The sequence below is a fragment of the Alexandromys fortis genome, unplaced genomic scaffold (genome assembly GCF_014885135.2).
Source record: "Alexandromys fortis isolate MF-2015 unplaced genomic scaffold, M_Fortis_MF-2015_v1.1 scaffold_28, whole genome shotgun sequence".
NCBI classification, from domain to species: Eukaryota; Metazoa; Chordata; class Mammalia; order Rodentia; family Cricetidae; genus Alexandromys; species Alexandromys fortis.
Genome location: NW_026067901.1, coordinates 12,289,345 through 12,312,471, shown reverse-complemented (window position 1 = coordinate 12,312,471; position 23,127 = coordinate 12,289,345). Strand labels below are relative to the sequence as shown.

The 23,127-nt window shown below is 46.8% G+C and overlaps 1 protein-coding gene across 4 annotated transcripts in view; it reads left to right on the top strand.

The window, feature by feature from the left end:
- The window catches only part of Ppara (peroxisome proliferator activated receptor alpha), a 68,169-nt gene that overhangs the window by 37,870 nt on the left and 7,172 nt on the right, over window positions 1-23,127 (top strand). For all 4 annotated transcript variants that reach the window (XM_050128037.1, XM_050128044.1, XM_050128029.1 and 1 more), the window contains 5 exons: window positions 3,771-4,017; window positions 10,022-10,182; window positions 12,004-12,142; window positions 13,326-13,528; window positions 21,227-21,674. In XM_050128037.1, coding sequence (XP_049983994.1) covers window positions 3,810-4,017; window positions 10,022-10,182; window positions 12,004-12,142; window positions 13,326-13,528; window positions 21,227-21,674 — 1,159 coding nt within the window. In that variant the 5' untranslated portion in view covers window positions 3,771-3,809. The remainder of the gene's footprint in view (window positions 1-3,770; window positions 4,018-10,021; window positions 10,183-12,003; window positions 12,143-13,325; window positions 13,529-21,226; window positions 21,675-23,127) is intronic.

Here is a 23,127-nt window from a genome sequence, read left to right as displayed (position 1 = left end):
CAACTGATCCCCGTTCCCCATAGCTCTCGCTCGGTGACTGGGGAACTTCTCTGTTCATTTTTCCGCTGAGATGTTTTCCCCCGTTTCTCATAAAATTACAGTCCCTGTGGTTATACTTCCCTCTGAAAACTGCTGGCGATATATCCAGTGCACGATCCCCTTGGCTTCTGTTCTCCGTATCCGCTGCTCAGATGGTGTCCTTGGAGGCTGTGTGCCCTTTCCGACAGACACCTGTAGCAGCTGCTCATTCAGAGGAGCCCCACCTGGTACAGGTGACGGCAGGATCACTTGTTCTGGGCTGAGCAGTAGACATGGCTTTTGAACACCTGCTCCATGACAGAGATTACTTTGGACGTAAGCATGCAAAAATCAGACAAATGCACCGCTTGCTCTATCAAGACATGCAATCTTGTAGGAGAGACAGATGTAAGAAGTTACACAACCCTATGCAAACAGGGCCCAGGTGTGGTGGGCTTTAGAGGAGAATGAGCTGAGCCCCACTTGGCTCCACACAGTAAGTGCTCATTGTGAGATTAACAAGTCAGGTTAGCCTAACCATCTAATGTCCTAGAGGGGCAACATGCAAGATGCTTCAGCATCAAAGGTTGCCAATGGATAATACCCAAGTTCTCATATGCTTTGTTTTGTCCTAACATGAAACTGTGCGTCTGTTTCTTTTGTTTCCTTTTTATTGAATGTTCTAGAGTTTTCAAATAGTTAACTTCCTAATTTCCAATGGAATATTTTTGTTACTTAATTCAAATATTAACCACACACACACACATACACACCCACCAGAGAAAATAAAAGGTCCCAGCAGCGGTTACTGCTGAGATAGGGGATTGTTTCTCATTTTTCTATCCTTCTGGGACATCTGGGGCACAGGGCACAGACAGCCACTGGCTGCTCTTCTTAGTGAACCATCAATGGTAGTGAACTGTGGGTATTGGACACAGTCAGTGGTAGGATTGTCCGGATGTTTTTGCTCCTAATCAGAGTAAGCGAGGATGCCAGGGTATGCTGGGAACCTCAGGGTGAGCATGTTGGGGTGTGCCCATGTGACCTCTGTTATCTATCTGGGGGACTCATTGAAAAGGAAAGGCTTTTATCTGCCCTGCTTGGAGTCAAGAAGGACTTATGTGTTCTGTGCGGTGCCAGGCCCAGCGGTCAGAGTTCACGTCAGGATTGCCCCACTCATGAAGAGGTATTATCCCAGCTATCTCATGAAAGGAAAGACCAGCGTTTCTCTAGATAAACCCAGTTACTCTTTAAAAGCCACCAATGAGTCAAATCACACAATTCCCAAACGCTGGTGCTCCCTGAAGGTCATGACAAGGAAACCAGCTCGTGGCCTTAGCCCAGTGCTCCTGGTGTGTGGGAATAAAGGCTGCTGTCAGTGACAGGGACAGCAAAAGGAGAGGACACAGCCCTTCCCTAGTACAGACTTTGCCCTGTTCTGGCCTTTTCATGGGGATGAACTTTATGTCTGACCTCATGATTGTGGCTTTTGAACATTTTGTTCATGATGAAAAATACCTTATGTAATGCTTATCATTCTGCTATCTGGCTTGCCAACTAGAGAACTACTCCTTTCAATACAATACAAAATAAAGTGTGTCTACAGGCTGGGGTGGTAGCTGTGCTGGGCATGCAGGAGGCCCTGGATTCCATCCCCTGCACCGCCGCTCCAAATAAAAAAGTAGGCACTGATTTGTGGCATAGCATACATGGACAGAAAGCAGAAGACCATCTTTAGCCTACAATACTTAAAATTGTGTGTGTGTGTGTGTGTGTGTGTGGTATGTGTGTTTCTGTGTGTGTGGTGTGTATGGTGTGTGTGGTGTGTATGGTGTGTGTATGGTGTGCTTGTGGTGTGCGTGTGGTTGATGTATATGTGTGCGTGGAGTGTGTGTGTGTATGGAGTGTGTGTGTGTGTTTAGGTTACCATTAGTTGTCTTCCTGATATTGTTTTCTACCTTGTCTTTTGAGACAGTCTCACTGAACTTGGATGCAGCTTTTTGATTAGTGGGCCAGGGAGCCCCAGGAATCCTCTTGCCTCTGCCTATTCAGTCCTGGGACTGTAGGTGCACACTGCCATGCCTGGCTTTGTCTGTCAGCGATGGGGAGTGAACCCAGGGCCTCAACCCTGACAGCAAACACTTTACCAGCGGAGCCATCTCCCCAGCCCCATGATGACGATTCTTTACTGTTTCCCCCTGTCTACAATGATTACCTGTGATAACTTGTTAGGGCTCCAAGCCTGAGATGTGAATTTTCACAAAAATATATCGTTGTACCCATTTTTCGTTCCTTGAGGAAGCCCAAACACCCCTTTCTCTTTGCGCTTGAGAAGTCTGTTGACGTTTGGCAAGTGGGAGAATGTGGAGCTGCCAGTGCACGTGTGTGTGTTCAGTGCTCTGGGAGTTGGAAGTGCTCTTCAGAAGACACGGGCTCTCTGTGGTCACAGCATGGCAGGAGCTGCTTCACTTGGAGCCCACAGCCTGGCTAGTCTGCAGCAACTCTGGCCTTCTCTGCGACGTGAGCTGTGGTGTTCTCTGTGAGGCTTGCTCTGGGACTACTTCTAGATGGAAAAACAGGTCAGGAAGCTGAATGCCGTCTAGTCAGTCTGGCTGGGTGCTTGGTGACCTGTCAGGCTTAGGTGGGCTGTAAGTCGGGCCTACTGAAGGCAGCAGTGGGCGGTCCCGGCAAAGCTGCCAAGGTGAAATAGCAAAGCCAAGAGGCCTAGTGTGCTGTATTTCCATGGGCTGGACTGACACACTGAGGGATTGGACTTTGACCTGGAGATCACAGGAAGTCATTGGAGATTATGGAGAGTGTACTTATCATAGGGGCACTGATTTTTGCTTGCAGGTAAGTGGAGTTTGGAGTTGCCTGGGACTCACTTAAAACTCCACAAAGCACTTGGTACTGTGTAGTTTTTCTAATACTGTCTACAGTTGACTGCCCTTCACATCTACAGAAGAACACCCAAGAGTGAATAACACACAACACTCTTGCTGACTGCGCCAGCCTTCCCTCCTGGTGCCCCTTAACCAAGCCCGGTGGCCTCCGTGCTGATCCTAGAATGTGCTGGCATATACCAGCACTTGGTACTGGAACATTCTTCGTTCTGGAATATTCTTCTCCAGAACAGCACATCCTTCTGAGGCTTCCGGGTGTGAGGCATCTTTGCTTCACCTGTTCCTGCTCATGTCTCTCACCCCCACCAAACATCCCATTCAGTTGGCCCCTACCCATGTCCCCATTGGAAGGCATGTTTCAGGGAACGTGAATTGTGTTTTTGTCCATGGCTGGAAAGCCGAGTGCATGTGTAGTGAACAGTCAGTAAGCAATGAAGGGTTGACCTTTGCGTACAGTTTGACTCTTTCTATATTTGTTGTTTGGAGATTTTAAAATATGTATCTATATGTTTGAGAATTTAGCCTGGGTCTATACGTGTGCACCAAACATGTTGCCTGTTGCCCATAAAGGTCTGAGTTCCCTGGAACCACAGTTACAGGTGGCTGTGAGCTGCCATGCGGGTGCTGGAAATCGAACCCAGATCCTCTGCAAAAGCAGCAAGTGCTCTCAGCTGCTGAGCCATCTTTCCAGACCCCGTTTAGAGAACGCATCACTGTGATTTCAAATGTCAAGGGTGGAGAGTCAATGCTGCCACTGCTGAGATTTGAACTCAGACAGCCCTTCGAGGATAAGTGGTGTTCGTTTCGGAGCAGAAAGGGAATGCTCTTCTGACTATTTTTGTCCCACAGGTCGACGCTCTGTGGCCTGCCTGGCCACTTCCAGCCAACATGGTGGACACAGAGAGCCCCATCTGTCCCCTCTCTCCACTTGAGACGGATGACCTGGAGAGTCCCTTATCAGAAGAATTCTTACAAGAAATGGGAAACATTCAAGAGATTTCTCAGTCCCTCGGGGAAGAGAGTTCTGGAAGCTTTAGTTTCACAGACTACCAATATTTAGGAAGCTGTCCAGGTTCTGAGAGCTCTGTCATCACAGGTAAGTGCTGCTTTCTGGAAAGATCTTCCTAGATGTGTATTTTCCTCAGAGTATTTAAGACTTTTAAAAAGAATCTCTCTCTCTCCATCTGTCTGTCTGTCTCTCTGAAACCATCATTACAATCAAAGTAATGACTGCACCCATCAGAGTCAGCTTGGTGCTTCCCCTGCAATGCCCTCCTTCCTCTCTACCACATGACTTCTGATATGTTTTCTAGCACTGTAGGCTTTTATGTGTGTGTTGTGTCGGCTAGTGTGTGTTGCCTGGAATTTTCTCTAAACACATGACTCTTCCTAGACCACCTTCTATACTCTCTGAGATCTGTTGGTGGCACCTCTGCGTGGTGGTTCTGTACCCCTTCTTCCCTCGGTGCTGTGCACTGCCCGACATGATGTTCTTTCTGTCTCCATGTGTCTGCCTGAGAACACTGGAGCTGTGGACAGTTCCCAGCTCCCGCATTGAGAACCACTGTGAATACATCCAGGCAAGGCTTTGTCCAGACACCTGTGTTCTTCTCTTGGGTAAATACATAGGAAGGGCTGAGGTAGCAGGGCAGGTGTGTGTGTGTGTGTGTGTGTGTGTGTGCGTGCGTGTTTTCAGGAGATGCCAAAACGCTTTCTAAAGTGCTGTCCCCACCATCAATGTGGCAGTTCAGCTCCTCGCGGGCTCATCTGTGGAAGGTGACCACTCTTTGATGCCTTAGCCATCCTTGCGGGAGAGCCACAATGCTCCGTGGGGGTCGTTTTAGTTTGCTCCTCTCTGGTGCTGCATCTTTTCATGTGATGATTTGTCCTGTAACTGTTTTGGTAGAGTTTCTGGTGAAATCATTTGCCCACTTTGTACTTGGGTTGTGTATTTTCTTATACTGATAATAGAAATTTTATATGTATTCTGGATACAAGGACTTCCTCAGGTAAATGGTCTACAAATACTTCCAGCCTGAAGTTTGTCTTTTTCATTATCTGTGTCATTCAATGAAAACCAGTTCCTAATTGACCAAGTCCAGCTCATCAGTGTCCTTCTTTTGGTGACATGGGTCTTGTGTCATATTTAAGACATCTTTACTTGGACATCTTCGAGAAGTTTTAGGTTTTACATTGAAGTCCTATGTTCATCGACTTAATTTTTATATACAGATCAAAGTTTCTTCTCACTTTCTCTTTCGTTCACGGTTGTTTGGGCATAGGTCACTGACAAGAGCACGCTGTTGTCTGTGTGCCTCTGAAATCAGTGGACATTGTAGGTCTGTTTCTAGGCTTTTGCTCAGCTCCATCCATTTCTTTCATTGGATGCCAATCCCATGGTGCTGGCATCTCCTGAGAACTCACACAGTCATCTGCTCCATTCTCCAGTCCTTCCACTCCTATGTATTCATCCAAGAGAAGAATGCAGATACGTGGGTAGAGCCTTGTGCAACCGTTCACAGTAGATCTCTGTGCAATTGCCCAGTGCCCCCAGATAAGTTCTCTGGTCCAGGTGTGTGTGTGTGTGTGTGTGTGTGTGTGTGTGTGTTATACATGTGAGTGCAGGTACTCATGGTGGTGAGAGGCATTGTATTCCCCTGGAGCTGGAATTGGAGATAGATGTAAGCAATCTGAAATATATGCTGGGAGCCAGACTCACTGAGCTATTTCCTAGCCCTAATTACTCGAGTCAGTCAAGGCAGCTGAGTTTTTTCATTAGAGTTATGTGTGTAGTCAGTTTGGGGAGAATTGACATCTTCCTGACCTGAGTTTTCCTGTTGATCTCTGACAGTCGTGTTTCTCATATCTGGGTCCTCTTCAGGTTCTTTGCCCGTGTGTTATTCAGTCTCATGTGTAGGCTTTTCACATATTGTATCAGATTTATATGGAAGCATTTTATACTTTTAACCTGATTATAAATGAGTGGTATTGATTATTTTGTATTTTAAGTTCTGGTTATTCGGTGCTACATATACATATATATACATATACATATATATATGCGTATAATCATTTTTGAATGTTAATTTTTAAACTTAGTTCCAGTGACTTTTTAAATATAGGTTCTTTAAGTTGTTCTTGTAAATAATGATATCATCTGCCACAGAGGCAGCTTTGCTTCCTCCTTTTCAAGATGGGTCTCTTTAATTTCCCTTTTCCATATTGTTACACTGGTTAGAACTTCCAGCACGATGTTAGGTGGGAACGGTGATGCCTCTTCTTAGTACTGGTCATGAGAAAACCACCTTTGCCGTAGAGTGTGCTGGCTACAGTTTCTCTTACGTGCCCACTAACAGCATTCCTCTTGGGCTGCTGGAGTTACCTTCTTGTCCCAGCTTGCTGTGAACTTTTATTAGGCATTGGTGTTAGGTTTGGGGAAATTATTTTTATGTGCTAGGATGATGATCAAAAAGCTTCCTTTTAGTTTGTTTGTGTGTGTATGTATATATATTCATTCAAGACAAGATTTCTGTGTAGCCCTGGATGTACTGAAGCTCACTCTGTAGACCAGTCTGGCACTAAACTCACAGAGATCCGCCTGCCTCTGCCTCCCGAGTGCTGGGACTAAAGGTGTGCACCACCACCGCCCAGTCCCTTGGAGTTTATTTATACAGTGAATTGCATATGTTGACAGTTAAACTAACCTTGCATTCCAGTGGAAAAAAATGTTAATTTGTCCTAATGTCCCTTACTCTTGGTAAACAGTTTAATTGTCTAATATTCTATTAAGGGGATGCTAGTTTTTATTTTTGAAATATCCTTGTCTGACTTTGGTCTTAGATTGATTCTTGCCTTGTGAAAGGAGGAAGTGTTCTCTCTTTTTTGGTTTCCTGGAAGTTTTCCTGGAGAATTGTGATGTGGGATTCCCCTCTGTATGTTTTAAATATGTTTACCATTGGTTAATAAAGAAGCTGCTTCAGCCTGTATCAGGGAAGAATATAGCTAGGCTGGAAGAGGGAGAGGGAGAGGGAGAGGGAGAGGGAGAGGGAGAGGGAGAGGGAGGGAGGGAGGGAGAGAGAGAGAGAGAGAGAGAGAGAGAGAGAGAGAGAGAGAGAGAGAAGATGGAGTTAGAGAGATGCCACATAGTTGCTGAAGAAGAACCACAGCCGGAACCTTTCCTGTAAGTCACAGCCCCTTGGCAATACACAGATTAGTAGAAATGGGTTGGTTTAAGATGTAGGAGTTAGTTAATAAGAAGCCTGAGCTAAAAGGTCAAATAGTGTTGTAATTAATATAGTTTCTGTGTGATTATTTGGATCAGGGCAGCCAGGAAATGAACAAGCAGTCTCTGTCTACAGAATTGATACTTGGATTTCCTTGAATGCTTTGTTGATTTCATAGATGAAGTCATCTGGGCCTGAAGATTTCTTTTTTATTCTTTTCTTTTTTTCTTCTTCTTTTTTTTTTTGGTTTTTCGAGACAGGGTTTCTCTGTGGCTTTGGAGCCTGTCCTGGAACTAGCTCTGTAGACCAGGCTGGTCTCGAACTCACAGAGATCCACCTGCCTCTGCCTCCCGAGTACTGGGATTAAAGGCGTGCGCCACCACCACCCGGCAACCCTGAAGATTTCTTAACAGCTTCGCTCTTCCTTCCCATAGCTAATGCTGTTGTGTTCTCTCTCTCTCTCTCTCTCTCTCTCTCTCTCTCTCTCTCTCTCTCTCTCTCTCTCTCTCTTTCTCTCTCTCGTGTGTTTGTGCGTATGTGTTTCACTGTGGATAGTTTCTATTGCTGTGTTTTCCACTTTGCCAATCTTTTCTTTTGCAGCGTCTAGTCACCCTGGTTTATTGTCCACAGCAGATATTATAGTTTTCATAACCAGCACCAGGATCTATTCTTTGAACCTTCGTTTTTATCCAACACACACAGTCTTCCATCTTGCTTTTTAGGGTATGGTCAGAATAACTTTTTAATGTCTTGGAGGCAAATTCTATCATCTATGACACTTCTGGGTCTCTTTCATTCATTTCTCTTCTCATCACGAGCCAAGATTTCTGCTTGTATGCCTTGTAATTTTTTAATTGAGTGGCACACACTGCGAGCTCTGTTGTGTGGTGGAGTTTGCATTCCAATAAGCATGCCCAGGCTTTGTTCAGAGATGCAGTTAAGTGACTGTGAAATGTTTGATCCTTTTGGGTCTTGCTTCTAGCTTTGTTAGATGGAACCATATAGCCTCTACTCTAGAGGTGACTTCCTCACTGCCAAAGCAGTAAGTACACTCCAGGTTGGGAGCATCCACTCTGCAGGGCAAGAACAGTAATGAATATTCCTGGCCCTGCCAGGGCAGTTCCCTGGGATCAGCTGCTAGGCTGTCTTTTTAGAGTTGGTTTGTTATGGTTTTCCTTCCTTCCTTCCTTCCTTCCTTCCTTCCTTCCTTCCTTCCTTCCTTCCTTCCTTCCTTCCTTCTTCCCTCCCTCCCTTCCTCCCTCCCTTCCTTCCTTTCTCTGTGTGTAGGAGCATATGTGTACACGTGTGGTGTGTCTGTGGAAGACAGAGGACAACCTCCATGTGTTAATTCTCTTCCTTCCACTGTGAGCTCCTGGGATGGAATGCAGGATGTCAGGCTTAATTAATCTGACTACTTCCAATTCTTAGCAATTAAGTATGAAACTACTGGGCCAGGGAAATGGTTCCATAGGTAAAAGTGTTTGCCATGTAAGCATGAGGACCTGAGTTCAAAACTTAAAAACATATGTTTGGGGCTGGAGAGATGGCTCAGGGGTTGAGAGGTCCTGGGTTCAATTCCCGGCCACCACATGGTGGCTCACAACCACCTGATCTGGTGCCCTCTTCTGGCCTGCAGGGATATACATGCAGGCAGAACACTGAATACATAATAGACTGATAAATAATAAATAAATTAAAAAAAAATATGTTTGAAAAAAAATAAAAGAAGCCAAATATAGTAGGCTGGGTCCACAATCTCCATACTGCATGGAGAAAAAGGTGGACAGATACAAGAGCCTCCCCAGAAGCTCACAAGCTAAGCCAGCTACCTGGTGTACAAAGAGGTAAACAACAGGAGAGAGACCCTGCCTCAAACAAAGTGGAAGGCGATAGCTGACACCAAGTTGTCCCTGACCTCCATATGCATGTCATAGCACGCCATGGCATACACATCATACACAGTCTACATTGATTTTTGTGTGGACCTGTTCCCAAGTCAGGTGGGTGAGTAACCAGAGATGCAATTGTTCTCACCTACGACTGTTTTGCTTTAAAAGAGGCCGTCCCTTTCGTTCTACGAGTGCACTGGCCATGAGTGACAGCAGCCACTCCACAACCCTGCTGGCAATTCTGCTGTCAGTTTCAAATACATTTCATTTAATGGGTGTTCGGTGACGGTCACTGTGGTTTTAACTCGCAGTCCGCTCATGACAGTGACACACTCCTCATCGGTCTGTCTTTTGGGGCAAAGTATGTATTATTCTATTGATGCTTTTGATGCTTTTGGTTTATTGGTGCTTTTTATATGTGTTATTTTCTATTGTTTGGTTTTAAGACTTCTTTATATCTTTTAGACCCAAGACTTTAATCAAGTGAGTTTTTAGAAGTATTTTCTCCCCAACTTTTTTTCTCTCTCTCCTTTTTCTGCCGTCTCTCCTCTCTTCTCGCTCAATCTCTTTTTCTGCCTTATTCTCAGCACACTCTCCTCTTCTCTCTCAACTCTCGCTCTCAGCTCTCTGAATCATCAGGCCATATTCTGGTGCCACTGAGTAACAGGGACAACAAGACTGGAAAACACCAGCTCTGTGTTGGTCATGTGGCATGGGAGGCTGGGGCCCACATGGAGGTCTCTCTCATAACATGGCCTCTGAAGAACTGGAGACAGGGTATGAGGAAGCCGGCTAGTGTACATGAGCTTCAGGAATGGGGGCACCATGGTAACTACTGGCAGTGTGTGGCCAGAGGCAGGGCTGATTCAAGACGGGCACCTGCCCCCATCCCAGGTCCCCTGACTACTTCCAAATCATCTTCCCAGGGATCCAGTTCTGACATGGGTCGTAGCACCTCAAGTCTCACACACTTTCCTCTTCTTCGCAGACACACTCTCTCCAGCTTCCAGCCCCTCCTCAGTCAGCTGCCCTGTGATCCCCGCCAGCACGGATGAGTCCCCTGGCGGTGCACTCAACATTGAGTGTCGGATATGTGGGGACAAGGCCTCAGGCTACCACTACGGAGTCCATGCGTGTGAAGGCTGCAAGGTACAGAGGCCCTGGGTGGAGGGGGAGGTAGCCACATGAGTCGATGACTTTGCTCCTCTGCAAGATGCCCACCACTCTGAGACCTACAGAAAGGGCAGAGGACTGGCCTCAGTGGCAGGTTGGCTACTCTTTGGAGAATCTAGGGCAGGTTGCTTTGCTGTGATTTGTAAATACTCTAGAGGGATGCATCCTTCAAAACAAAACAAAACAAAAAACAAAACAAAAAAAAAAAAACAAAAAAAAAAACAGGGAAACCAAACACAGTTGCTTTAAAAATGTCTCCTCCCATGACACAAAGTATAGGCTCCGTACTTTACTTCGGGACCACCTCAGAAGCCAGCTGGAGCAGAGGTGACCATGCAGTGGGGTGTGTTTACCTACAGCCTCCTGACCTCCCCAGGGGCCAGCTAGGGCAGAGGTTACCATGCATTGAGCAAGGGGCTGGCCATCAGACGTGTCCTGCCCCTTGCTCAGAGTCCACAGTGTCTGGCTCTCCTGCTATTGTAACTGACCCCCACTGGTCGCTTCTGGCACATACTCCTGTCCTTCTAGCCACCTGCACCCTCCTGAGTATCTCTATCCTCTTAAGAGTCAACTTGACCTCTAGATAGTCAGGACCCAGGCCCCACATACACGAAGCGAGTCCCCTTCTGCTGCCCATACATTCTCAAGTCTGTCACTTCCATGAACGCCATATGTGGAATTGAGAGATGCACTTGTTTGCTTAGAAGCCACAGGCTCCCTTTCTAGTACCTTCCGGAAGTATCCAGGCTCTGAGGGAATATCGCAGACTTTCCTTCCTATACATCATTCTTGAAGCCCTGTCATTTGTCTTCAGGTGGGCCTGGTGCATGGGAACAATAAGCCCAGATCCAGGGCCTGGTGGCCCCTGGCGTTAACTGTCCTTGCTTCTCACCCTTCCTTGCCGTTCCACACATCTTTCTTCCATTCTGCCTCACATGCCTAGATGAAGAAGCTACTCCTTCCAATCCTCCCATCCCAATAAAGGCCTGATCCCTTCTGCGTGGGCCATAAGAGTCCACCATGTCAGGCAAGTAGAGGGGGCACTCAAAAGCAAAGGATCAAAAGCTAAGATAAATTCTTTTCTGAGTTTTCCTTCCACGTCCCTTTAAAAGCACGACTTGTAGCAGGGCTTTCTGTCGAGGTCATGTCCAATCGCTTTTCTTAGTCTTGGCTTTTATGGGCTCACGCTGTTTTCTTCCTGGGTGAAGCCCCAATGCTGCTATAAAGTAAGGGTGTTGCTTTCAAATAACTGGTTCCCTCTTGCTATAGTGTCTGCTCTTCAGGAGTTGGTATTGTGGCCCAAGAAACTACCATTCCCTCTTCCCCAGTCAGGTAGGGTCTTTCTAAGATCGCTTTGAATTCTGCCTTAGATCATTATTTTCCATCTTCAGTGCAGTGAGATGCACATTTTTTAATTTGCCCCAGTTTACATGACTAGAACTTCAACATGTTGTTTCTTTGTAAAGAGACAGTGAGGCTGGGTGTAGCTCAGCCGGTAGAGTAATTTCCTAGCATGCATGGAGTCGTGGGTTGGATCCCCAGCACCCCACAAAGCCAGGAATGATGGTGCTCAGCCAAGTGGTCTCAGCACTTGGGAGGTGGAAGTGTGGAAGCAGGAAGACCAAGAGTTCAAGGACATCGTTGGGCACAGAGCAAGCTCTTAGCCAAGCTGGGCTACACGAGATCCTGTCTTAAAACAAGCTAGTCAGTCAAATGCACAAGAAAGCCGAGTGACACCAGGCTGGTGACTTACCCAGAACCCATGTTCTTTATGTCAATTTTGTGGCCATATCACAGGGCTTCTTTCGGCGAACTATTCGGCTAAAGCTGGTGTACGACAAATGTGACCGGAGCTGCAAGATTCAGAAAAAGAACAGGAATAAGTGCCAGTACTGCCGCTTCCACAAGTGCCTGTCTGTTGGAATGTCACACAATGGTAGGTAAGGCTGCTGGGCACACCATGTCAGCCCGTGACTCAGTTTATTCTCCTATATTTTGGGTGGCTGTGCTGTAACATGTAAAGATCTCCAGCAGCTCGTATTTGGCAGAGCACTTGAAAATACTGTGGTAAGACTTTGCTGTCAACTTGGGGGGGGGGGGGAAGGCACGATGTCACATCACTTCTGTTAAATGTAGGTTCATTCAAACATTGTGCCTTACTGTGAGTTTTGTTTTCTCAGCCATAATCTAATTTAGAACATGGTACCCAGTGAATGTAAATCAACCAACCAATCAATCGATTGATTAATTAATTTTAAGTTGAGGGTTTTACTACCCATCCCTGGCTGGTACGGAAATCACTTTATAAACCAGGCTGGCCTTGAACTCACAGAGATACACCTGCCTCTGTCTCCAAGGAGTACTAGGAGCACGGACACAGTGGTACATGCCTGTAATCCCAGCACTCAGAAGGCTGAGGCAAGAAGAGTTTGGTAACTTCATGGCCAGCATGGGCTACATAGAAAGACCCTGTCTCAAAAAATACAAAATAGAGCTGGAGATATATCTCAACTGGTAGAGTGCTTTGGCACGCATGAGGCACTGGGTTCCTAGCACCATGTAGACCTGGCCTGTAATCTGAGTACTTGAGGGGTGGAAGCAAGAGTCTCAGGAGTTCAAGGTCATCCTCCATTATATAGTTAGTTGGAGGCCAGGATGAGGCACTATATGAGACCCGGGAGGGAGGGAGGGAGGGAGGGAGGGAGGGAGGGAGGGAGGGAGGGAGGGNAGGGAGGGTAGGAAGGAGAGAAATAGGCAGATGATTATAAGTACATAGATAGCTATATAGATAGATGATTAATAGGTAGATGATAGGCAGACAGATGATTGATAGACAGATGATGTATATAAATGGACAGATGATTGGATTGATAGTCAGATGATATAGATAGTACATAGGTTTGCTTTCAGTCCCCTTCACTTTGGCCGATGGCCTACCTGAGGACAGTAAACTACCCCACTGATAAGCTCTGTGGTTGGCCTTTAGTCTGCCTCGCAAAAAGTTCAGTCATAATAAGGAATGGGTTTAGCTCGTCATTCCTGGTGTGGCCTCTGCCTTGGTCATCACACGCCTTGGTCATTTCTGCATCTCCCCTTGTCCCATCCCATTCCAACTCCAGCGATTCGTTTTGGGCGGATGCCAAGATCTGAGAAAGCAAAACTGAAAGCAGAAATTCTTACATGTGAACATGATCTGGAAGATTCGGAGACTGCAGACCTCAAATCTCTGGCCAGGAGAATCCACGAGGCCTACCTGAAGAACTTCAACATGAACAAGGTCAAGGCCCGGGTCATCCTGGCAGGAAAGACCAGCAATAACCCGGTAGGTGCTCCTGCTGCCCTCAGAACCTTGGTGTATCCCTTGGTGATGTCAGCTGGGGTCACAGGGAATGTCTGAGAACATTGTCTGATGTTGGAAAAAAAGAATTTATCCCAAAGTCCAAGGAAGAGCCATGGAAATACACAGCTTATTCTGAGGCTCTAAGACACCAACAGCTGCCTTCCTGTCTGGGCTCGCCTCAGCTCCTAGCAACCGAGACATTATAAAGGCTATGTAATTGATACGCCAAAAATAATCTAGTTAATTCCTTACCCAGTATCGGGGTGTTTCTTAAGTGTGTTTTAATCCCTATTTTAAGGCCAGAAATGAAACCTATTCCCTCCCGACTCAAATCACTCATTCTTCTGCTAAGCTAAACCTGCCTTCCTTGTCACCTTCTTGCTTCTCCTTCACTCTGATGGCTCAGGTCTCGGGGAGGGGCCTTTGTTGACCTCCTATGTCAGCTCGCCCCTACATCTGCAGCTCCTGTAACAGTTGCCGGGCTCATGACCCACTGTTCCCACAGAAGGATAAGCCTGTGTACACTGTAGAAGGGCGTCAAGAGCCATTTCCACAGAGGGGCCAGTCCTCACTTGGCACAGAAAGACTCTTGCCTGGTACGACAGGTTTAATTTGTGCTAATGAATAGCTTGGAGCCTTCCTCACTGGGAATTACAAGCAAGAATTTTTAGTCACAGGAAAACGGAGGATTTCACAAGCTATACACTTTAATCAACAAACCTCACCTCTCTTTTACTGAGTCTTCTAATTCTTTGGTGAATTCTCCAGTGAGATGGGCTGGGACACCTTAGAAGGTTCCAGTAAACTCCACACCGGGTGACCCCAGAGACCCTTTCCAATTAGAGCAGTGGTTCTCAATCTTCCTAATGCTGCGACCCCTTAATACAGTTCCTCATGTTGTAGTGACCCCTAACCATAAGATTATTTTGCTGCTACTTCCTAACTGTAATTTTGCTGCTGTAATGAATCATAATGTAAATATCTGATATTCAGGATATCTGATATGCGACCCCGAAAGGGGTCCTGACCCAGAGGTTGAGAACGGTTGATTTAGAACCTTTTCTGGCTCACAGGGTAAAGTTTGCATTTCTATCATGATGACCCCAAATGAGGGAAATCAGAATTTCCATTGGAGACCTTCTATTTCTCCTTCAAACTCTGAGATTTATAGTCAACATAAGAGTCGGCTTTATTCATACCTGGAATATTGATTAAATCCCTACTGAGGTGCCTCTGCTTTCTTTACCAGATTCCACAAGGTTCTTAGGAGGAAGGGTCCCACTGTCCTCCGTCTTGAGGAAATCAAGAGTCGTGTGGAAATGAATGCCAGAGTAATGATGCAGGGCTGAGGGCCGCTATATTACAAAGACAGGATGGGGGAGGGGTTGGGAGCTGGCTCAGAGAGCTCGGCCGTGTCTAGGGACCTGATTTTGGATCCCCAGCTCATACATAATAAGCCAGATGTGGTCATGCATTTCTGTAATACCAGCACCGTGGAGGCAGAGACAGGAGGATGCTGGAGCTTTCTGGACAGCGGGCTTAGCTACATCAGTGAACTCCAGGTTCAGTGAGTGACCTTGTCTCAAAAAATTAGAGACTGGCTGAGGAAGACAACCAATGCCCACCTTTGGCCACCACCTGCACCTTCAGTGCACCAGTGCACCGAACAAACATGTACACACACGCACACACACACACCACAAGCATTACATACACACCACAAACATTACACACACCACCAAATTAACGACCTATGGCAGCTAACTGCCTGCTTCAGCCACAAATCTCTATGCAGGGACCAGCTTTAGAAGCAATATCCAACTGCTTTTGACCCCTCTGTTGGCCAGAGGTACCTCCTACCTTCAGGTCTCATGTCATTTCAGAGGCTGGGCCTTCTTCTCTTCCTGCCCAGACTACTGGCCAGCTTCCCAGAACTTGCTGGTCCAGTGTGAGACCCCATCTTTCCTCTTCCGTCTGTGCCCAGCCTGGGACATTTCCAGGTGGCAGAGTGCCCGCCACCAACTTCGCTACCCTAGCACCTCTGCAGAACCGTGGTTTCATTGCTGCAGTTGTATTGAGAGACTGTAGGCTGTGCATTTTACAAGATTTTAAAAATTTATTTTGCGTGCATGTGCATGTATGTGCAAGCATATTTGTGTGTGTATGTGTATGAGTGTGCCTGAATGTGCCTGAGTGTATGTCTGTGTACCACATGTCTGCAGAAGCCTGTGGAAGCCATTGGATTTCCTGGAACTGGAGTTACAGGTGGTTGTGAACCACTGTGTGGGTGCTGTGAACTGAACCCCAGTCTTCAAGAGCAGCAAGCACTCATCACCTCTGAGCCGTCTCTCCAACCCCATGTTTTATGATATTTCGAAGCTGAGAGTCCCTTTAGGGAGATTAGGCTGTAACCCTGGTGCACTCAGTTTGACCTGTGTCCCATGGCACAAGGCTCAGTGATTGTCAGGTTCAAGGCTGGGATGACAGCCCCAGCAAGATCCCAGCAGAACATCAGTGCAGCCCAAAAACTGCGTTTCAGCTGGTAAGCAGTTTAAAGTGCTTGGATGTGATGCATGTGAACTTGTGAAGTGGGGAGATGGGCTTTCACGCCAACAGTGCAGCACAGTCTTGCTGTCCTGCAGGCCAGCTAGGGCAGGCGCAGTCACAGACGCCACACACCATACCAGGAGACAGCAATGCTTGTTCGATGGTATAGCCAAGCAGTCCCTGGTTTGCTAAAAGTCGAGGTCAAGTCCCACTTTGTAAAGGACCCATCGGAAGAAGTGGCGGCTCAGAGCCATCTGGAGCTGCTTGGGGAATGGGGACCTGGAGGCTGGATTCCGCTAAGGTCTAAAGGCAGCTGTGGGGGGAGGTGAGCTTACCCGAGGGAAGGACTGAGGAGACCAATGAAACCATTGCTTTCTGTCTGGACCCTGGGTCTGATTTGAGCCCCTGGGAGTGCAGACACAGGAGCCATAAAATGGCCAGGACCTCTGGTGATAGGGCTAAAACATTTCTTGGGATGTTTTCCTGCCTGATTTGAAAGGGGCAGAATTGGAAACATCTTAGATGTCTAGATGTTAGAGCCAGAGAGATAGTTTAGCAGCTTATAACTGCCTGTACCCCCAGTAAGAGAGCATCTGCTAGCCTCTTCCAGCCTACTTGGGCACCTGCATGCATATGTTTCTCTTTCTCTCTCTCTCTCTCTCTCTCTCTCTCTCTCTCTCTCTCTCTCTCTCTCTCTCTCTTTCTCTCTTGCATGCGCACACACACATACACTAAACTCTAAATTCATAATTAAATAAATCTTAAAAAATAAAGTCTAATCACAATATTGACCTGTCCTCTGGGCATCACCGTCTAGCTCTGGCTGGTGTGGAACTTACTCTTTAGACCAGAATAGCCTTGAATTCACCGAGACCTTCTGGCCTCCCTAGTGCTGTGATTTAGGGCCGGTGCTGCTGTGCCTAGCTTTTTTGTGTGAGAGACAATGTCTCACTAGCCCAGGCTGCTTTTAAACTCACGGGACCCTTGTATCTCAAAGTACTAGAATAATAGGCATGTGCCTCTATGCCCAACCGACTTGGAATTTTTAAAGTGATTGTGTTTTTAATCATGTGTGTGTATGTGTGTGTGTGTCTGTGTCTGCACGAGCACGCGCATGTGCTCACATGCACATGAATGGAGGTGCCCACAGAGGCCAGAAGAGGGCACTAGAGCTGGAGTTTCAGACATTGTCAGCTTCCCAATGTGGTTCTGGGAACTGAACGCAGGTTCTCTGCAAGAACAGTGCTTCCTTCTTAACTGCTGAGAATTCTTAATTGTCTTTTGTTTCTTTTGCCTCACCCTGTGAGCTGTTTGTGTAGCTGAGGCTGCCCTAGCCCTTGGAGATGCCCACCAGTAATCATCAAGCCCCCCAGGAAGGCAGCACTCGCCACAGCCCCCTTCTGGAAGAGCCCAGCATACATTTGGCATGTCAAAGTCTCCAGGAGGTCCCTGCCCTACTCACTGTGCTTCTCTAAATCTTGACTATGTGTTTGCTTGCTTCCCACTTTTCTTTCTGCTGAGTGCATGTTAGGAAAAGACAGTGCTCAGAGTGAAGGTGATGCTGCTGTTCCGGTCGGTGTTCTCTTGCTGGGAAGAATCTCCATGACCACAGCAGCTCTTATAAAGGACTCTAGTCCCAGGGGGCCTGAGTTGCTTCTACCTCCAAGGGCACTGCACACACGTGGTGAAAAGATGTACATAAGGCAACAATACCCATACACATAAGATAATTTAAAAAATGACTGACATTCTATGGGCTAAACCAAAAGCCAAGTTGCCAGGTATCTTACTTACAAATTCATGCTCAAGAACCCCCTCTTCTTTAAAAAAAAAGGGGGGGTATTTATTTACTTTTATCTGAGTGTGCCATCTGCATGTACTCCTTAATCCCAGAAGAGGGCATCAGATCTCACTTCAGATGGTTGTGAGTCACTTGCAGTTGCTGGGAATTAAACTCAGGACCTCTGTAAGACCAGCCAGTGCTCTTAACTGCTGAGCCATCTCTCCAGCCCTCCCCCCCTTTCTTTTTTTTAAGATACCACAGCATCACAGAGAATCACACATACATCCTCCCTAAACTCAACTCACTCTGGTGTCTTATAACACTGACGGAGTGAGTGCTGTGGAAATGACCATTATGCTGAAAGTGTCTGGGCAATAATGACAAGAGGAAAAAGTCTCAGGGCCGAGAGTTCTCTCTGTGGTAGAGAAGCCTTCCCAGCACAAACAATCTCCATAATTACAAATACTCATTCAGTATGGACATTGAATTTTAATTATTAAGAATTATATTAAATTTAGTCTGTGTATGTGGAGGCATGTATGCAGAGGTCAGCGGACAATCCACAGAGTCAGTCTTCATCTGTTATGTGGGTCCCAGGGATCAAACTCAAGTCTTCAGGCTTGGAAACACACACTTTCACCCGCCACGCTATCTCACCTGCCCTAAAAACACAGACCTACTGTATTTCTGTAGTCCCTTAAATCAGACTTTCACTGTTGGTCTTTTGGGAAGCATAACTGTCCCCAAATTAGCCACAAGAAGGTGGTTATCAGACCTTCAGACCTGTTGTTAAGACTCTTAGAGAAACTTTTTTTTGTCTGCCTCGATCTGACTTGAGATACTCAGTGGCTTGCCTCTGAGTTTTGCCCATAGAATGTCCATGAGTCATTTTTTTATTAAGTGTATGGGTATTTTTGCCTGCACGTATATCTTTGTACCACGTGTGTGTCATGCCCTCGGAGGTAAAAGGAAGGTTCCAGTCCCCTGGAACTAGAGTTACAGATTGTCATACATCACCACGTGGGTGCTTGGTGGAACCAGATACTCCGGAAGGCAGGCCGTGCACTTAACCTCTGAGCCACTTCTCCAGCCCCACAATGAGTCATGTTTAGTGCATCTCCTTTTGTTAATATAGAATCAGATTTTTTGGTCCAGTGCTATATTGCCAGTTCAGGCTCTGCCTAAACACCTCAGAGACAATTGCTTCTTCTCCACACATCCTCCTGCCTCTGTACCAGGCACATCCCGGGTGTCTTGACTATGCCTCTATTCTGTGGTTCCTGAAGATGCTCTTAACAGCCCAGCATAGAGGGGGAGGCCAGGCTCTTCTTACGTAGCTGGAATGCTTCTGCTCTACAGTTAGATACACTGGATTGAAGTAATACTGGCTACCTCATTAGTGACCTGTGCTCACTCAGTGTAGACATTACGTGTGTGTGCACGCATGCACGCACATGTGTGTTATAGATGGTCCCAAAAATTCAGATCCCTTGATGCTGTCACTCCTGCTTGGCAACTATGAGTTCTGGCCAGTAGTGAGGTAAATGCTGGCTCTTCTCAGTGTCCCTGACATTTAATCTGCCTGGGTACAGTGACTGCAAACAGCTGTTTGTCCCAGCCACAAGTAATTTTTTTAAACGGTTTATGTTTTTAAATTGCACACATTTATGGGATATAATTTGAAAATCAGATGTAAATACAAAATGTGTGCCGATAAGATCAGAGCAGTGTGTCCACCTCCTTAAATAGTTATCATGTGTCCAGAAAGTCCAAAGTCCCTGTAAACTCCTTATGAAAAATGCAATGTACCTGGAGTCAATGGCATTACCAGACCCCTCTCTCCCGTCTCCCTTCTCTCCGGAGTCTCTTCCCTACTCTCTGTTCCTGTGAGGCCAGTGTTTTTAGCACCCACATGAAAGACAATACATGGTATATGTGTCCTTTGGTTTCCTCCATTTGGTACAAATACCAGGATGTCTTTTTATGGCTGAATGATATTCTATTGGCATAGTCATTCATCTGTCAATGGCCATCCTTGTTGCTTCCACATTTGTCTCCGGGGAATGGTGTGGCAGTAGCTGTAAAGATCTGGCATCTCATAGCCAGTTTCCTTTGATCACTTTATTTATTGCTTGCCCAGTTACTGTGACAGAATACATAGCAAACATAAGTTGGTGTTGGGCTGATGTTATCTCTGGTCCATCGTGATAGGGAAGGCATGACGGGGCATGAGACATCTGGGCACATCGTGGCTACAGCCAGGATCAGGGATGACAGGTGCTGACTCTCCAGCCTAGGGAATGGTGTCACCCACATTCAGGGAGGCTCTTCCACCTCAGTTAAACCTCTGGAAATAAATGTCCTTATGGTTTATCTCACCACCAATCTGACAATCCAGAGTAACTGTCACCTGCTTACATAGTAGTGACAAAGCTGGATGGTTCACTAGACTTTATAAAGAGGCAGGACCTGCAGGTGTAGATGCCATGGTGACCTGCAGGTGTGGATGCCATGGTGGACCTGCAGGTGTGGATGCCATGGTGACCTGCAGGTGTGGATGCCATGGTGACCTGTAGGTGTGGATGCCTATGCCATGGTGACTTGCAGGTGTGGGTGCCATGGTAAACCTGCAGGTGTGGATGCCATGGTGGACCTGCAGGTTTGGATACCATGGTGGACCTGCAGATGTGAATACCATGGTGACCTGCAGGTGTATGTGCCATGGTGACCTGTAGGTATGTGTGCCATGGTGACCCGCAGGTGTGTGTGCCATGGTGACCCGCAGGTGTGTGTGCCATGGTGCTGCAGCACAGAGGGAGTCAGCCTGGGATTTGGCCCTTGTTCCAGGATAGCCCACTGATGCGAGGCCCATGTCTTCTGCACTGGGAGTTGGTACCGCTCCCACTCTACAGAGCTGAACAAGGCCTGTTTATTTCTACACAAAGCCAGTCATGTTAAGCATATTTATACATGCCTGCATATATGTCTGCTCCACTCCTTCCTGCCTGGTGCTACACAGGTCATCATTAGATTCTCTGGAACTGGAGTTAGGAATGGTTGTGTGCTGGAAATCAAACCAACATCCTCTGCAATGGCCGCTGAGTTATCTCTCTGGCCCTGACAACTGTTATCTTACTGACTTATTTGTTAGTTTTCTACCAAGTCCTTGATTGTCTGATTTTGAAGCTGCCCAATTACAGGTCTGCACTACACATGTATTTTGAATCAGCCCAGCATCAAGCTTGGAGACTTAGACACAGTAGCTTCCCATGAGTCCATTGATGTTTAGGGGGACTGCATAGTTTGTCATAGAGTAGCCACTTGATTGACGTTAGCACCTTCCTTTGTAGCCTTTCGTCATACATGACATGGAGACCTTGTGCATGGCTGAGAAGACACTTGTGGCCAAGATGGTGGCCAATGGCATCCAAAATAAGGAGGCAGAAGTGCGGATCTTCCACTGCTGCCAGTGCATGTCCGTGGAGACCGTCACCGAGCTCACCGAATTCGCCAAGGCCATCCCAGGCTTTGCAAACTTGGACCTGAATGACCAAGTAACCTTGTTAAAGTATGGTGTGTATGAAGCCATCTTCACAATGCTGTCCTCCCTGATGAACAAAGACGGGATGCTGATCGCGTATGGCAATGGCTTCATCACGCGGGAGTTCCTGAAGAACCTGAGGAAACCGTTCTGTGACATCATGGAACCCAAGTTTGACTTTGCCATGAAGTTCAACGCCCTAGAACTGGACGACAGTGACATTTCCCTTTTCGTGGCTGCTATAATTTGCTGTGGAGGTAAGTTGATATGCCACTGTTAAGTACTTACAGGCTATCCCTCTGGAGGAACTCAACGGTTGTAGATACGGTGCCAGCCTGGGCTCTGATACAGTGAAGTGGGCACTGGCAGGGTGGGGTGGTGTCTGAGCCGGAGTTACTGCCAAGTAGAATTGAGAATATATCTACTATATGTTGTGGTTGTGTTACTATAGTATTTATTAATACATATTGGCATATTATATGCCTAAATTAAATATAGGCTCCATGGAAAATACAATTATATCAAATATAAGTGTCTTAGATACACATAATATACGGTGATAATTTGTACTATTGATATTATAATTATTGTAGTAGATAATAGTCTGGAAAGTACAGTGCAGGGGTAGGTACAGTGCTGTTAATACTGATGTTAATTCATGCTAACCGGAAGCAGCTGCAAGGTCTGCTTTGCCAGAAGGAACAATCCCAGGGAAGGAAGAGCTGGGCCTCACTGGGGAAGCTGGCCCTGTGGTCCCTGATATTTGGCTCAGCACTGCGCTTCTTTAAATAGCCTTGTCTCTGGTCTAGGAAGGTCATCCACCTACTGTAAGCCCAGCTGACCTTGCCTGGCCTTGGCATAGAGCTGCGGGTGACAGTTCTTCCCAACTGCCAGAAGCCATCCTGCCCTTCACAGTCACTGTCTGGCAGGTGACTAGCTGGATTGAAGGAGCGTCATTACTCTCGTAAAGCACGAAATCACCACAGATCTGTAGCGTTTGTCGGGTCCTTTGTGTGATGGCGTGTGGATGGGGGAGGGCGGCAAGGCCATGCAGAGTTACACATACACGGCCTTTCATGGCTGCTGTCCTGCACCCACCCTGTGGCTATGGGAACTACTCCATATGGAAAATAGTAAATTTACCATGGTGAAGTTAAAACTATAAAGAGTGGGTCATTCTACCATTGGAAAACGTAGCCAAGGGGTTGGGAAGATGGCTCAGTCAATAAAGTGCTTGCCACACAAGCATGAGGACCTGGGTTTGAACCCAGAACCCACATTTAAAAAAAAGCTGGGTGTGTGGGCGTGCTCTTGTAATCCCAGTGCTGCGGAGGCAGGGACACCTAGATCCTTGGGGCTGGCTACACAGCCAGGTTAGCCTGGTTGGTGAAGAGCTGCAGGCCAGTGAGGACCTTGTCTCAAAAAACAACAAGCGATTTCATCAATACATACGTACACAAAATACAAATACGTACGTACACAAAGACCTTGGTTATTTATATTTATTTTACTTCTAAACCAATGAAGGTTAAAACTCACATCAGAGGCAGGAGAGATGGCTCATTGGTTACCAGTATGTGCAGAGAACCCGAGTTCAGTTCCCAGAATCCATGTCAGTCAGACAGCTCACAGTAGCCTATCACTCCAGCTCCAGGGGATCCGATGCCCATTTCAGGTCTTCCAGAGAGCTGTACTCATGGGCGTCCCCCA